This window comes from Ursus maritimus, unplaced genomic scaffold (genome assembly GCF_017311325.1).
Source record: "Ursus maritimus isolate PB19 unplaced genomic scaffold, ASM1731132v1 scaffold_23, whole genome shotgun sequence".
Classification (NCBI taxonomy): Eukaryota; Metazoa; Chordata; class Mammalia; order Carnivora; family Ursidae; genus Ursus; species Ursus maritimus.
In genome coordinates, this window is record NW_024424786.1 from 46,729,604 (window position 1) to 46,747,076 (window position 17,473).

At 59.6% G+C, this 17,473-nt stretch overlaps 1 protein-coding gene across 10 annotated transcripts in view; it reads right to left on the reverse strand.

Moving 5' to 3' along the window:
- Positions 1–12,105: 12,105 nt before the first annotated feature.
- The window catches only part of AP2A2 (adaptor related protein complex 2 subunit alpha 2), an 84,228-nt gene continuing 78,860 nt past the window's right edge, over positions 12,106–17,473 (reverse strand). For 6 of the 10 annotated variants that reach the window (XM_040639691.1, XM_040639690.1, XM_040639693.1 and 3 more), the window contains 6 exons: positions 16,002–16,091; positions 15,054–15,177; positions 13,383–13,499; positions 13,232–13,301; positions 12,967–13,101; positions 12,315–12,410 (listed from right to left, as the gene is read on the reverse strand). In XM_040639691.1, the coding sequence (XP_040495625.1) occupies positions 12,330–12,410; positions 12,967–13,101; positions 13,232–13,301; positions 13,383–13,499; positions 15,054–15,177; positions 16,002–16,091 (617 nt within the window). In that variant the 3' untranslated portion in view covers positions 12,315–12,329. Of the gene's footprint in view, positions 12,411–12,966; positions 13,102–13,231; positions 13,302–13,382; positions 13,500–15,053; positions 15,178–16,001; positions 16,092–17,473 lie in introns of all 10 variants that reach the window. The other 4 variants (XM_040639694.1, XM_040639692.1, XM_040639687.1 and 1 more) reach the window with 2 other exon arrangements.

The following is a 17,473-nucleotide window of genomic DNA, read 5'->3' on the forward strand; positions in this document are numbered from 1 at the left end:
CCTCCACTTCCAGGGAGTCTTATCCTTCAGTACCCATCCACCACGAAACCTCATCCGCCCCCAAAACCACAGTCTCCCACACGCCGCCTGCCATGGGAACCCCGACCTCCGTGATAGCCACTGCCACAGCCACGGCCACAACAAGCAAGCAACACACGCTGCTCACTTCTCACTCCGTGCCCACACCGTCTGTCTCCACCACCGCCCACACGACAGGTCCCGCCACAGGGACATCCTTCCGGACCACCACCGTCGAGGCCAACCCATCACTCCCTGAGACGACCCATTCCACGCATGCTGCCCCCTCTACCACATCCTCGGTGACTCCCACCACCCACCGAGTCATCACCCCAACACACCCGGAGACCCCATCCTCTCCCTCCCCTGCTACACACCCGGGCTCCACTTCTTTGCCTCCACACGTCCCCAGCGCAGGGACACAGCCCACGCACACGACCCTGCCACTCACGCGGACCACGCACACACCTAGCTCACTCAGCACAGCCAAAACCTCCACTTCCAGGGAGTCTTATCCTTCAGTACCCATCCACCACGAAACCTCATCCGCCCCCAAACCCACAGTCTCCCACATGCCGCCTGCCACTGGAACCACTGCCACAGCCACAACCATCAAGCGACACACGCCACTCACTTCTCACTCCACAACTACACCACCAGTCTCCACCACCGCCCACACAACTGGTCCCCCCACGGGGACATCCTTCCGGACCACCTCCACCGAGCCCAACCCATCACGCCCTGAGACCACCCTCTCGACGCACGCTGCCCCCTCTACCACATCCTCAGTGACTCCCACCACCCACCAAGTCATCAAACCAACACACCCAGAGACTCCTTCCTCCCACTCTCCTGCCACACACCCGGGCTCCACTTCTGTGCCTCCACACGTCCCCAGCACAGGAACACAGCCCACGCACACAATCCCACCACTCACACGGACCACGCACACCCCTAGCTCACTCAGCACAGCCAAAACCTCCACTTCCAGGGAGTCTTATTCTTCAGTACCCATCCACCACGAAACCTCATCTGCCCCCAAACCCACCATCTCTCACACGCCATTGGCCACTGGAACCCTGGCCTTCATGACAGCCACTGCCACGGCCACGGCCACCACCACAGCCACGGCCACCACCAGCAAGCCACAGACACCACTCACCTCTCACTCCACGCCCACGCCATCTGTCTCCACAACAACCCACACGACAGGACCCCCCACGGGGACATCCTTCCGGACGACCTCGGCCCAACCCACCCCTTTGCGCACTGAGACCACCGTCTCCACACACGCTGCCCCCTCTACTACATCCTCGGTGACTCCCACCACCCACCGGGTCATCACCCCAACACACCCGGAGACCCCTTCCTTCCCATCCCCTGCTTCACACCTGGGTTCCACTTCTGTGCCTCCACACGTCCCCAGCACAGGGACACAGCCCATGCACACGACCCCGCCACTCACGCGGACCACGCACACCCCTGGCTCACTCAGCACAGCCAAAACCTCCACTTCCAGGGAGTCTTATCCTTCAGTACCCATCCACCACGAAACCTCATCCGCCCCCAAACCCAACGTCTCTCACACGCCATCGGCCACTGGAACCCTGACCTCCATGACAGCCACTGCCACAGCCACGGCCACAACCATCAAGCGACACACGCTGCTCACTTCTCACTCCGCGCCCACACCGTCTGTCTCCACCACCACCCACACGACAGGTCCCACCACAGGGACATCCTTCTGGACCACCACCGCCCAGCCCAACCCATCACGCCCTGAGACCACCCTCTCGACGCACGCTGCCCCCACTACCACATCCTCGGTGACTCCAACCACCCACCGAGTCATCATCCCAACATATCCGGAGTTCCCTTCCCCTCCCTTCCCTGCTACACACCCGGGCTCCACTTCTGTGCCTCCACATGTCCCCAGCACAGGGACACAACCCACACACACGACCGCACCACTCACGCGGACCACGCACACCCCTAGTTCACTCAGCACAGCCAAAACCTCCACTTCCAGGGAGTCTTATCCTTCAGTACCCATCCACCACGAAACCTCATCCGCCCCCAAACCCACCGTCTCTCACACGCCATCGGCCACTGGAACACTGACCTCCGTGACGGCCACCGCCACGGCTACGGCCACTGCCACAGCCACGGCCCCCACCAGCAAGCGACACACACCGCTCACCTCTCACTCCGCACCCACGCCATCTGCATCCACCACTGCATACACGACGGGACCCCCCACGGGGACATCTTTCCGGACCACTTCTGCCCGGCCCAGCCCATCGCGCCCCAAGACCACCGTCTCCACACACACTGCCCCGTCTACTACATCCTCGGTGACTCCCACCACCCACCGAGTCATCACCCCGACACAACCGGAGACCCTTTCATCCCCCTCCCATGCTTCACAACCGGGTTCCACTTCTGAGCCTCCACACGTCCCCAGCACAGGGACACAGCCCACGCACACGACCGCGCCACTCACGCGGTCCACGCACACCCCTCGCTCACTCAGCACAGCCAAAACCTCCACTTCTAGGGAGTCTTATCCTTCAGTACCCATCCACCACGAAACCTCATCCGCCCCCAAAACCACAGGCTCCCACACGCCGCCTGCCACGGGAATCCCGACCTCCGTAATAACCACTGCCACAGCCACGGCCACAACAAGCAAGCAACACACGCCGCTCACTTCTCACTCAGCGCCCACACCATCTGTCTCCACCACCACCCACACGACAGGTCCCGCCACAGGGACATCCTTCCGAACCACCACCGCCCAGCCCAACCCATCACTCCCTGAGACGACCCACTCCACGCATGCTGCCCCCTCTACCACATCCTCGGTGACTCCAACCACCCACCGAGTCATCACCCCAACACACCCGGAGACCCCTTCCTCTCCATCCCCTGCTACACACCCGGGTTCCACTTCTGTGCCTCCACACGTCCCCAGCACAGGGACACAGCCCACGCACACAACCCCACCACTCACGAGGACCACGCACACCCCTAGCTCACTCAGCACAGCCAAAACCTCCACTTCCAGGGAGTCTTATTCTTCAGTACCCATCCACCACGAAACCTCATCTGCCCCCAAACCCACCGTCTCTCACACGCCATCGGCCACTGTATCCCTGACCTCCGTGACGGCCACCGCCACGGCCACCACCACAGCCACGGCCACCACCAGCAAGCAACACACACTGCTCACCTCTCACTCCGCGCCCACGCCATCTGCCTCCACCACCGCATACACGACAGGACCCCCCACGGGGACATCTTTCCGGACCACTTCTGCCCGGCCCAGCCCATCGCGCCCCGAGACCACCGTCTCCACACACGCTGCCCCCTCTACTACATCCTCGGTGACTCCCACCACCCACCGAGTCATCACCCCAACACACCCGGAGACCCCTTCCTCCCTCTCCCCTGCTTCACACCCGGGTTCCACTTCTGTGCCTTCACACGTCCCCAGCACAGGGACACAGCCCACGCACACAACCCCACCACTCACGCGGACCACGCACACCCCTAGCTCACTCAGCACAGCCAAAACCTCCACTTCCAGGGAGTCTTATCCTTCAGTACCCATCCACCACGAAACCTCATCTGCCCCCAAACCCACCGTCTTTCACACGCCATCGGCCACTGGATCCCTGACCTCGTTGACGGCCACCGCCACGGCCACGGCCACCGCCACAGCCACAGCCACAGCCACAGCCACCACCAGCAAGCAACACACACTGCTCACGTCTCACTCCGCGCCCACGCCATCTGCCTCCACCACCGCATACACGACAGGACCCCCCACGGGGACATCTTTCCGGACCACTTCTGCCCGGCCCACCCCATCGCGCCCCGAGACCACGGTCTCCACACACGCTGCCCCCTCACTACATCCTCGGTGACTCCACCACCCACCGGATCATCACCCCAACACCGGAGACCCCCTCCCTCTCCCCTGCTTCACACCGGGTTCCACTTCTGTGCCTTCACACGTCCCCAGCACAGGGACACAGCCCACCTTACACAACCCCCCACACTCACGCGGACCACACACACCTAGCTCACTCAGCACAGCCAAAACCTCCACTTCGAGTCTTATCCTTCAGTACCCATCCACCACAAAACCTCATCCGCCCCAAACCCACCGTCTCACCGCCATCGGCCACTGGAACCCTGACCTCCGTGACGCCACCTGCCAACCCGCGGCCACACCACAACAACACACAGCCACCCCTCTCCTCCAGCGCCCACCCATCTGCCTCCCACCACCGCACACAACAGGACCCCACGGGGACATCTTTCCGGACCACTTCTGCCAGGCCCAGCCCATCGCGCCCGAGACCACCGTCTCCTCACCACCCCTCACTACATCCTCGGTGACTCCACCACCCACCGAAGTCATCACCCTAACACACCCGGAGACCCCTTCCTCCCCTCCCCTGCTTCACACGGGTTCCACTTCTGGCTTCCACCGCGTCCCCAGCACAGGGACACAGCCCGCACACAACCCACACCACTCACGCGGACCACGCACACCCCTAGCTCACTCAGCACAGCCAAAACCTCCACTTCCAGGGAGTCTTATCCTTCAGTACCCATCCACCACGAAACCTCATCTGCCCCCAAACCCACCGTCTCTCACACGCCATTGGCCACTGGATCCCTGACCTCCGTGATGGCCACCACCACGGCCACGGCCACCACCAGCAAGCGACACACACCGCTCACGTCTCACTCTGCGCCCACACCATCTGTCTCCACCACCGCCCACATGACTGGTCCTGCCACAGGGACATCCTTCCGGACCACCACCGTGCCAACCACCCATCACTCCTGAGGCCGACCCACTCCACGCATGCTGCCCCTTCTACACACATCCTCGGTGACTCCAACCACCCACGAGATCATCACCCCAACACACCGGAGACACCTTCCTCTCCCTCCCCTGCTACACACCGGGCTCCACTTCTGTGCCTCACTGTCCCCAGCACAGGGACACAGCCCGTACACACAACCCACCACTCACCGGGACCACGCACACACCTAGCTCACTCAGCACAGCCGAAACCTCCACTTCAGGGAGTCTTATCCTTCAGTACCCATCCACCACGAAACCTCATCTGCCCCCAAACCCACCAGTCTCTCCACGCCATCGGCCACTGGAACCCCTGACCTCCGTGATGGCCACCACGCCCAGGGCCCGCCACAGCCACAGCCACGGCCACCACCAGCAAGCAACACACACTGCTCACCTCTCACTCCGCGCCCACGCCATCTGCCTCCACCGCTACACAACAGGACCCCAGGGGACATCTTTCCGGACCACTTCTGCCCGGAGCCCATTCGCGCCCGAGACCACCGTCTCCACACACGCTGCCCCCTCTACCACATCTCGGTGACTCCACCACCCACCGAGTCATCACCCCAACACACCGGAGACCCCTTCCTCCCCCTCCCCTGCTTCACACCCGGGTTCTACTTCTGTGCCTCCACACGTCCCCAGCACAGGGACACAGCCCACGCACACAACCCCACCACTCACGCAGACCACGCACACCCCTCGCTCACTCAGCACAGCCAAAACCTCCACTTCCAGGGAGTCTTATCCTTCAGTACCCATCCACCACGAAACCTCATCCACCCCCAAACCCACCGTCTCTCACACGCCATCGGCCACTGGAACCCTGACCTCCATGACAGCCACCACCACAGCCACAGCCACCACCAGCAAGCGACACACGCCACTCACTTCTCACTCCACAACTACGCCACCAGTCTCCACCACCACCCACACAACTGGTCCCCCCACGGGGACATCCTTCCGGACCACCTCCGCCGAGCCCAACCCATCACGCCCTGAGACGACCCTCTCGACGCATGCTGCCCCCTCTACCACATCCTCAGTGACTCCCACCACCCACCGAGTCAGCACCCCAACACACCCAGAGACCCCTTCCTCCCACTCTCCTGGCACACACCCAGGCTCCACTTCTGTGCCTCCACACGTCCCCAGCACAGGGACACAGCCCACGCACACGACCCCGCCATTCACACGGACCACCAACACCCCTAGTTCACTCAGCACAGCCAAAACCTCCACTTCCAGGGAGTCTTATCCTTCAGTACCCATCCACCATGAAACCTCATCCGCCCCCAAACCCACCGTCTCTCACACGCCATCGGCCACTGGAACCCTGACCTCTGTGACGGCCACCGCCACGGCCACGGCCACCACCAGCAAGCGACACACGCCGCTCACCTCTCACTCTGCACCCACACCATCTGTCTCCATCACCACCCACACAACAGGATCCCCCACAGGGACATCCTTCCAGACCACGAACACTCAGCCCACCCCATCACGCCCTGAGACCACCCTCTCCTCACACGCTGCCCCATCTACCACATCCTCGGTGACTCCCACCACCCACCGAGTCATCACCCCAACACACCCGGAGACCCTTTCGTCCCCCTCCCCTGCTTCACCCCCGGGCTCCACTTCTGTGCCTCCACACATCCCCAGCACAGGGACACAGCCCACGCACACCACCCCGCCACTCACGCGGACCACGCACACCCCTAGCTCACACAGAACAGCCAAAACCTCCACTTCCAGGGAGTCTTATCCTTCAGTACCCATCCACCATGAAACCTCAATCGCCACCAAACCCACCATCTCTCACACGCCGCCTGCCACGGGAACCCCGACCTCCGTGACGTCCACCACCACAGCCACGGCCACAACAAGCAAGCAACACACGCCGCTCACCTCTCACTCTGCGCCGACGCCATCTGTCTCCACCACCGCCCACACAACTGGTCCCCCCACGGGGACATCCTTCTGGACCACCACCGCCCAGCCCAACCCATCACGCCCTGAGACCACCCTCGCCACGCACGCTGCCCCCTCTACCACATCCTCAGTGACTCCCACCACCCACCGAGTCATCACCCCAACACACCCGGAGACCTCTTCCTCCCCCTCCCTTTCCACATACCTGGGCTCCTCTTCTCTGTCCCCACAGGTCTCGAGCACGAGTACCGGCATTCACACCCTGACCTTCCCAGGCTCCCTAACCCCGTCCAGTACAGCCTCCGTTTCCTCTTTCATTTCTTCCCCCGGTTCCTCCACTCCCACCCTGTCCTCCGTGTCCTCTCTGCCCACCCACACCTTTCCCCCTTCATCTCTGCCCACCACACCTACTGTTCATGGGACTCATGTCTCCCTATCCAGCACCAGCATCTTTCCTTCTCTGCCCAGAACCACACCCAGCACCCCCGTGTCCCACACCTTCTCTTCCCACTCTACCACCTCACAGTCTACGAGCCTCACCACTCAAAACCCTGCATCCAGTTTTTTTTCATCCACTGTTGGGGTGACAGCCATCCTGACTTCTCCGGTCACTAACCTCACCACTGCACAAGTTAGTACTGCTAGAGTGCCGACCTCCGTGATCCTGGCCAGCTCGACCTCTTTCCCCGGAAGCTCATCCCTTCATACCACAGGGTCCTTGTCTACTGGGGCACCATCCGTCTCCTTTCCGGTGACATCTCCGTCCAGCTCTCCAGGTAAGGGATGTATTTCCATAGCCCACCTTACAAACTTGGTGCACAGCATCTTCAGCATTGCCTCGTCACCCTGGAGAGCACCGTGGCTCACTCCCACAGAGTCCCTGCCTTTCACCGTCCTCACATACTGCCTGATGGCTTCTGGGCTGTGCTGTTGCCTCCCAGCCCATTCCCCACTCTGCCATACTTCCAGCCCGACGTGCATGCTGCTGACAGGGGCTCACTGGTCATCGTGCAGTGTGATCTGCTTTCTTCCCCATAATGCCTTCACTTTTCCTGAGGTCAGCAGGCAGCACAGCATGCTGAGCTCAGACGTGAAGTCACACCCATCCCTCCGACCATCCGTACATCCTTCCAGCATCTGAGAATGCCAACATCCCACCAGCAGGCAGGGACTGAGTCATGCCTCCCTCTTCTGTGTGTACCCCATGTCCTTAGGACAGTTCTCTCAGCCTTCCCTGAGCTGCCTCCAGCCCCTCTCCCCACTCCTCTCTAGACACAACTCTAATACACTCCAGTCTGGCCAAAATGGGTGCCTCACCTCCCCTAGGAGGCCCCCTTTCCCTCATCTGGGCTTGCATGCCTGCATTGTACCTGACTCACTCATTCCCTATCCCAACCTCCCATCTCCTGCTGCGGTCCTGGCCTCTCTTGGAGGCAACTCCCTCAGAAGCCCTCCATGGCTTCCCCTTCATGAGCACACAGGAGTTCAGGAGCAGCAGGGATCCTGTGACTCAAGTACTCCCACCCTCCCTGAGAGAACAGAGAGAAAAATGAAGGGCCAATAGGTACATGCCTCCCCCCAGGAGACCATTGGACTAGCAGCCAAGGGCTCCACCATTCTTCCAGGCCCCACCTGTCCTCCAGAGACACCCCTCCCCTCCCTTCCGGGTGTTCGCTGCACAGTACCCCTCCCTGGGACTGGGTTCCCCTCCATGTCCCCCGCCGTCCCCCAGGCAGGCCTGTCCACAGTAATGAATTTCCTCCTGTGAGACAGGGACTGGGTGCAGGCTGTCCATGAGGAGGGGATGAGAAATGAGGAAGCAAAAGCAGGAGATGGGGTTGGAAGACGGCTGAGGGCAATGGGAACACATGGGGACATACCTCTCATGCCCATCTCCAGCAGACGTGCAGGGCAGGCAGGGCAAAAAGGGCAGACTGGCAGGTCTCTGCTCGGGAACATCTTAGCTTTTTCACTCCTAATGCCAGTGCTGCTCTGCCTGCTGCCAGGGCACCCGAGGCAGCTTGCCAGCAGGTCAGGGTCTCTGGCTGGGTCCACACCCTGCCCCTCCAAGAGCACAGACCCCTTTAGGGAGCTCCTGAGGAGCCATCTGTCTCTTCCAGGGATGTGCAAACCCTCCCCCCATCCCTCTGGCAGGTTCTGGTCCCAGCAGACCAGGGACGCCCATGCCCACAGGCTGGTACTGGCCCACAAGAGAAGGGGCCTGACAGTGGCCCACTAGGGCTCAGAAAACCCTTGACCTGGGGATACTTCCAGGGTATCCAGCTCTCAGGAGAAACACCCAAAACGAGAGTCCATCAGCCTTTGTTCCCATGCAGAGCTGTGAGGTCCAAGGTCAGCAGGGCTGGGACAAGGGGAGACCGCCTGGGGCAGGGGCCCGAGTGCAGGGGTGGGAGCTCAGGGGAGACCCCATCATGGGCAGGAAAGGATACTCCTCTCACGTAAGCAATTGTGCAGCTTTCAACCTGGCCCTCCTTACTCAACTGAGCCACATTCATCCCCACTTCAAGTGTCTTGTCACCAGGGTCAGGTCTGTGTTAGCCCTCCAGCCATGCCCTGGAGCTGGCGTCTGACCACACCTCTCTCCTCTCCCAGGGGTCTGCGACGTGAAGGAGCTTGAGGAGGAGGTCACGTACCGAGGGTGCACTGCCAATGTGACAGTGACCCGCTGTGAAGGCTTCTGTGCCTCCTCGGCCAGGTGAGTGCTGGTCCCAAGCAGCCTCCAAACAGTCCTGGGCCTGGAGCTTGGAGCCTGCCCCATCCAAGAGCAAGTTGCTGGCCCCAGGCAGCATCCTATCCAGTCAGGTAGCTCTAGCCAGCATCCCACTTCCATCACGCCTGACTGAGGCAAAGGCAGACCCTTGGCTGACTGCCTGAGAGCTGGGGAGGTCAGCAAGGGCCAGGATGGGTGGGGCATGCCGCTGAGGGCCCCGCCTGGGAACTCAGTACCCACCCTTCTCTCTGGAGTGGTCTGGGAGGCACATGAGCACTCCTGGGGTGGCGGCCCTGACCCACGCTCCTGGCTCTGGCTTCTTTGCAGCTTCAACATCCACACGAACCAAGTGGACACCCACTGTAGCTGCTGCCACCCACTCAGCTCCTACCAGAAGCAGTTTGTGCTGCCCTGCTCAGACCCCGAAGCGCAGGGCCAGCAGCTGGTGCTCACGCTACACATGTTCAGCAGCTGTGCGTGCGGCCCACGGCGCTGTGGGGACTAGGGACACAGCCCCCAGGCGTGAGGACAAAGCACCGCTCCAACACCACCCCCACCACCTCTCCCGATGCTGGCTTGCTGTGCCTGGCAGCCCCTGTCCTTCCACAAGGCACGGCCTCGAAGAGCCCTCACACGAGGCTTACCAGGGCACCCAAGGGAAAGGGGGCTGCCAGGCAGGAGCTGCAGACCCTGACCAAGCCCAGCAGGCTGGAATAACCTGGTGGCCTCTTGGCCATACCTGTCAATCCTCCACACAGCCTCCCAAGCTTTGGAGGTGGCTGCCCGTCCCTCCCAGAACAGGTCCCCAGAAACAGCCTGAGCAGCTGGTGCCCGGGCAGGGGCAGCAAGAAAGTCCACTCCAGAGGGAGGCCTGAGAAAAAGGGATACAGGTCCCATGAGGTATGGGATACCTGAGCAGGGACGGGCGGGGAAGAGACACAGGGCAGCAGCAAAGAAGGCAGCGAGGAGAGGACCCCACAGCCAGAGAAGGGAAGGGAGGGGAGGACGCAGGTGCCTACCAGCATCAGCACCTGCCCACCACCAAGCTCACCCTGGGGAACAGCATCACAGGTCCACGCACGACAAATCCACTGTATACAGAAAACAAATAAACCAGCATTGCTCAACGCACAGGGGCTGGCCCGTGAGCTCTGTCTCTGTTGTCTCCCACACACCTGGGGCATTTGTGAGCCCCCGAACCCACACCCACAGAGTGACAGCCACGGGACCCTGAGTGCGGGCCTCCGCAACGGCAGCAGCACCCAGACTGTGACTCACTCCGGTTACCTCCCCGAGACCCACACTGCAGCAAAGGGCTGCCTGTGCCCCTCGCCACCCCACCAGGATCCCGCATGGCATGCCTCTGAGGAGCCCAATCAATCGCTGCTGCTAAGCCAGGGGTACCCAGAGTGGACCCTGGCTCTCCCTGGGCTCCTTTGGTGCTGACGACAGATGTGTTTGTTTAGGACAAACCTGCCAGCCAACACCTACCACCCACACCTCCACCCACCAACAGAACAGAGGTCGTGGCTCAGCTCTGCTCCTGCCCTGGCCACCCTAGGGTGCAGACGGGTGGCCTGGCCGGCAGCTTACAACAACGGCACATGAGAGCCAAGGACAAGAACGACATGCGGAGGCTCGCCCTCAACATGGTTCTCCACGCCCACACACGGCCCTCCTCCACCCACACAAGGTCCCACACGCCCCAGGAAAGAGACCAGCTCACCTTCCAGAATCTGCTTTGCCGCCCACACTGAACACTCTGATCGAAAACAGCAACCAGTCCACGGTGACTACGGTTATGACGCACTTCTCTGAGGCCCAAAGATGAGTGAGACTGGCTACACAGCGTCTAGAGCCAGCAGCAAGCCTCCTGCTGCCATGCCCTAAACCCAGGGCCTCAGACACTCGGACCCTCAGCACTGCCAATATCCCGTGAATACCACAGTGCAGGGGAAAGGGATACAGAATTCAATCCAGTCATACGTAGTCTCGTTGGTAGTCATGAAAACCACCACCGTTTCCAGCTTCTGGATTTCCAACCCTGCCCCAGAGACTCCTCCAGTGGGCACGGCAGGAAGCCCACGCGCACTGTGCTCCCGTACCCAGGGACCTGCGGATGGTACCCGGGCCGCACACGGATACACCGCAGCAGCCCGCGGGCCTTGTCACACATCTCCTGCACCCGGCACCACCCACCACAGTAGCCAGATGGCCTAGCTGAGGTCTCACCCCGCTAGACAAGCTGCTGCTGCTTCTCTCAGAGAATCAGAGATGAACTATTGGCAACAGAGCAGAAGCGCTTTGACACCATTTCAAAGAAATCTGCATTTTCCTTCAAACTTGTCATTTCCCTTCCTTGGGCGATTACGCACAGAGCTGTTTTGACCTCTGTGAACATGACCCCCGGGCCCTCGTCCCCTTCTTCTGACCCACCTGCACAGCAGGCTCAGCCTCTCCTTCTTAAACACACACCGCTATCCCTACCGGACCCAAAAGGGACCCGGTTTGGAGAAGCAAGGCCGAGAGACAGCTGTCGACAGGACTGTTTATTTGCAGCACGGCAATGAAGAAAAATGACAGAGATGAAGAAAAACGCAACACGCGGGAGCCTGGTCCTCCATCCTCGTTGGTCAAAACTGTTCTGACAGCAACTCACACAACCTCTGCGAGACGGTCTCTTTACTTGTGCGCAGCGTGAGTCGGTACATCTGAAACAGAACACGGCAGGTCAGTGGCCGCACGCAGGCTCGTGCGCCCTCAGCCGACGGCCCCTCGAGCTCCCCCTGCTCGGTGCGTCCCTGGAGGCAGCCAGCGTTTTGCAGACACGCTCTCAAGCAGCTGAAACACAGAAAGTTTGACGGTAACCAGTGGCAGCCGCGTATGGGGCTGCTGGAACACTTGCGTGCCGTGGGCAGAGCACAGAGCCGGGGGCCGCTCTGGAGCGTGAGCCGGGCACAGAGCCCAGGAGCCTGCGCTTCCATCCCCACCGCTTCCCAAGTGAAAGGAAGACAGCCAGCCACACAAAGGTGCACTGCGGCTCTACTCAACAACATGACCCCAAACTGGTCGGGCCCAGCTGTGCATCCACAGGCCTGGGTAAGCCAATGGTGCGCACACACAGCCGCAAGGGTGAGGGCTGGAGCAGGGCCAGACCGGCCTGACGGCAGCCCCGTGGCAAACAGTCTCTCCAGGAGGTCGAGACAGATGGTGGGAGAGTGAACCCCAGGGCACTTTCTGGAGTGACAGGAATGTTCTACGTATCAGTGGGATAGTGGAGGTTACACAGGGGGACACATCTCTCAGAACTCCTCAGACGACTCCACTTAGGACCCATATCACACCACAACCAGAACACAGCTCGGGCGTAGCTAGCTCTTTCCTCAAGAAGTCTGACCTGGGCTTGCAGATTCGGCTCCAGACGCAGTAAGCATCCAATCTGGGTGGTTTTGGTGTGTATGATGCCAGCCCCCACGAAATTCGCAGGATTAGGGTCAACATCTTCAAGGAGCGCAGAACCAAACCCAATGATCTGTGCCACAGAGAGACAGGTGCGTAGGGCAGTGCGACTGGGGACCATGGAAGGACAGCAACACAACCAGCCTCCCTCCAGAGCCCGGGGCAGCGTGCCGACCCCGGGAATACCCATCAACAGGCCTTACCTTGGCTTTGGTGATTTCTGTGTCCATTGGATGCTTTGCTTTGAAAATGTTCTGCACTTCCTGTTGGGGACTGTGAGGTAGAATCGAGGGTCACCACACTGAGCCAGGTCAGACTGGGAGGACCCGGCCCTGCCCCCTGCCCCTCACTCACCTGCTCAGCTGCTTCCAACGCTGAAAGAAATCCTGAGAAGCCATTTCTGTGGGCTGGAAAAATTTGTTGAGTGTGATAGGCAGCTTGACAGACACATTCTGAAAGGTTCCCCCATACCTACGAGCAACACAGAGACATAGTGAGCAGCGTACATGGGCAGCCGAAAATTCTGAATCTCAACTACAGAACTAAATTCCTAGTTTGCAAATTGGCAGGGCACAGGGAATGCCCACTGCTGTGGGAAGTGGGGAGGGGGGAATGGTGTGTTCTGAAAGGGTGGCACAAAGCCACAGAGAGACCGGGTCCATCTCAGCGTGCAGCGCCATTTACAGAAGAGGACCAACGAGCTGGGCGCTGCACCAGCCTCTGTGTGCGTGTCTGGGAGCGTGGCTCCGACCAGGCATTGCCGGGCCCATCAGGCCAGGTCAGGGATGGGTCTCGGGCAGGACCACCCAACCTCGGGCTTCTACATCTCCTCACTTTTCCCCACAGCCCATTTCCTACAACTCCAAGTTGGTTTAAATTGTATGGGATTTTTCTTTCTTCCATGAAAAGAAACTAAAAAAAGCGTTTGCCTACAGAATGAAAAAAAAATTGCCTATTTCCCTAAATTCTATGAAGTACATGGTCTTCAGTTCTCTGTGTTTTTAATGTTTAAAAACACACTCTTCCTTGGGGCGCCTGGGTGGCACAGCGGTTAAGCGTCTGCCTTCGGCTCAGGGCGTGATCCCGGCGATCTGGGATCGAGCCCCACATCAGGCTCTTCTGCTATGAGCTTGCTTCTTCCTCTCCCACTCTCCCTGCTTGTGTTCCCTCTCTCGCTGGCTGTCTCTATCCCTGTCAAATAAATAAAATCTTTAAAAAAAAAAAAAAAAACACACTCTTCCGAAACTTTCACCTTACCAACACCCTACCAGAGCCAGTTGTTCACACACATTCTATCCTACTCACTGAAAAAGGACAGCCAGGAACCGAGGACCAATACCAAACATATTTTTTAAAAAATAATCAAAGCACGGGGCACCTGGGTGGCTCAGTTGGTTAAACGTCCGACTCTTGATTTCACTCAAGTCATGATCTCAGGGTCCTGGGTTGGAGCCTCTGTGTCAGGCTGAGCGGGGAGTCTGCTAGAGACTCTCTCTCTCTCTGCCCCTCCCCCCACTCTCCCCCTCTCTCAAAAACAAGTCTTAAAAAAGATAATGACCAAAACGGCATGCATGCTTGGAGGACACTGGGCAACAACGCACCCCCAGATGGGAGGACCTGGGGTGCCATCCCCACAACGGACCTGCAGAGCAGTGGCCACACAGGGGCACAAAGGACCCAGCCGTCCCAGCCCCACAGCACGGGCCCCGTTCCCATCTCTCAGCTGGAGAGCACGGGACCTGAGCGACACAGCGCTGGCTCGCGGTGGCTCCCGGGAGCCTGCACACACCTTCGCTCCCTCACTTCCCAGACGCTGTGCCCCTAACACTGCAGCACGCACAGCGGGTGCCACTGCTCACCTGGGTCCCACTCGGCCCTCACAACAGCCTCCAAAGGAAGGATGTGGAGGCTCAACAAGGACAGAGGACCCCCAGGGACACGGCTGTGAGTGGGCACAACCTCCCAGCCCCAAGCTCCAGGCAAGAGCAGGCTGGCACTCGGCCCGCTGGCCCGTGAGCTCCTCACCTGAACTGGATGTTGAGGACCGGCGCCTCCGTGAAGTCGGACACACACTCTATGTTCACGACCTGCTGCACCTGTGCACCACCGTCCACCGTCGGGTCCACGGGCTTGGTCTGCAAGCTCAGATGTGCTGTGTCAAGGAGGCCATGTCAACACTGGGGAATCGTGTCCAAGCTGAGCAAGCCCCGGGACGTTCTAGAAGGGGGTCTATAAGAGTCAGAGCTCATGCTCCTGATCTTGGAAGAAACCTCTAATACGTTAATCCTACATACATGTTATTTTTAATGATTGACTAGAAACGCTTGCCTTTAACAATCTATGTTCAACATTTACCTTAAATTAAAAACGGGCCTGGCCCGTGGCAAGCAGATTGCTGCTTTGCACACCTCCTTAGGGGACACAGCATCCTTGTCAGCGGCGCTGGGGCGTTCCCAAGCCCCATTTTGTTTGGTTGGCCCATCCTTGGGAGGAAGAGAGATCTGGATACCAACGCTGGTATCAGCTGGTCACGTTCTAACCACATTCCTGACACTTATTAGGGACAAGGCTCCAGTGTGGACACAGCCGCTGGAGAAAAGCAGAGCGCGGCCCAAGTGTGCGGCCCTGGTTCCAGGTGGCCCGAGCCCACGCTCGCTCTACTGTCAGCAGCTGCTCACTCAGGGAGACTCCCAGAGGACACCAGAGCTCAGAGGGCTTAAACATCACATGGCAGGAGAACAAAACAAGGGGAAACAAAAGTGAGTCCGAGAACCCAACGGCTCAGCAGCGGACGCTTGCACACCGGTCTCCCGCATGCCACAGCAGCTCCCTCAAGACGTGAGACAGCAGCTCGAGGGCGCCACAGCACCCGGGGCATCGGGCTCTTTTGATAAAGAACAACTTCCTCAAAACCCTCCTCTAAACCCCAAGCGCCCGTCTGCCGGGGGCACAGAAAACGTGAGGCAAGGATATTCGTCTGAAGGTCATCCGAACAGATCAGTGTTGGAGTGAAATTTAAGAACTGTGTGGAGGTCTTATTTCCATAAAATATAAACATCCGACCTAAAAGGGAAAACACAATTTGTTTCATAAACATCCTGAATGTTAAGAGTGAAAAACACAAGAATCCCTGTTACCCGCTGAACTCCAGGGAAGGGCTGGGCGAGAAGCTGGCAGCGGGCAGACACGGGGTCACGGCTCCCCCTGCTGGGAGAATTCAGCTCTCCATCTGACGCGCAACCTTTTCTGGGACAACGCCCTGCCTGGGACCTGGGACCTGGCACCTGGGACCGAGGCCCTGGCCGCCACCTCCAGGGAGGCCTGGCCACACCTGCCTCCCCCACAGCGATGCCCTGGCCAGTACCACAGCAGCCCATGCGCTGGACGCTGGCGGAAAAGATGCCCCAATGTAGTCAGTTACTTAACATCGCAACAGAAATCTTTATCTTTCTGAACATTTCTATTCTCTCTGAACTCAAACTGGAAAGTGAATTTCAAGTGCCCTGTTGAGGACAAACTGTGGCACCAGCCCACCCACCCTGAATGTGGAGGGCCACCACAGCCCCGAGCAGGAGGGACGCCTCACCAGCCGCTCAGAACAGAGCTCCCAGGAAGAGGTTTCTGCCAACCCTCGCAACGTCCCTACAACACCCTGGAGGGCAGAGCAGCTACTTCTCTCCCGCTGTCCACACATGTACTTGCTCCTACACAGAACACTCGGTCCTCACAAGGCTCAGAGAGGGCACCCGAGAGGAAGGCGGGCGGCCCACCGTCCACCAGAGCCCCCAGCAACACCCCAATGGTCAGTGCAGTTTTCTTTGGGGGCGGGAGACTCAAAAGCACTTTCAGAAGTCGTGCCAAAATACACATAACAGGGACGCCTGGGTGGCTCAGTTGGTGAAGCATCTGCCTTTGGCTCACGTCCCAGGGTCCTGGGATCAAGTCCCGCAACAGGCTCCCTGCTCAGCGGGGAGCCTGCTTCTCCCTCTCCCTCTGCCTCTCCCCTGCTTGTGTGCTTTCTCTTTCTGTGTCAAATAAATAAATAAAATCTTTAAAAAAATAAAAAATAAAAATACACAGAACATAAAATGTACCGTCTTCACCACCTCTACGCCCACAGCTCAGGGCACCAAGCACATTCATGTTGTGCAGCCGTCCCCATCGTCTGCCTCCAGAAGTTTCCATCTTCCCAAACAGAGATTCTGTCCCCAAGACACTGACCCTCATCCCTCCCCCACTCCGGCACCCACCGTCCACTCTCTGTTCCCCTGAGACACCGACCCCCGTCCCTCCCCCAGCCCCAGCGCCCACCGTCCACCCTCTGTCCCTGTGAATCTGGAGACCCTAGGGACCTCGTGTGGGTGAATCCAGCAGGATTTGTCCCTTTGTGTCTGGCCTAGTTCACTCAGCATCACGTCCCCTAGGTCCATCCACACTGTGGCTGG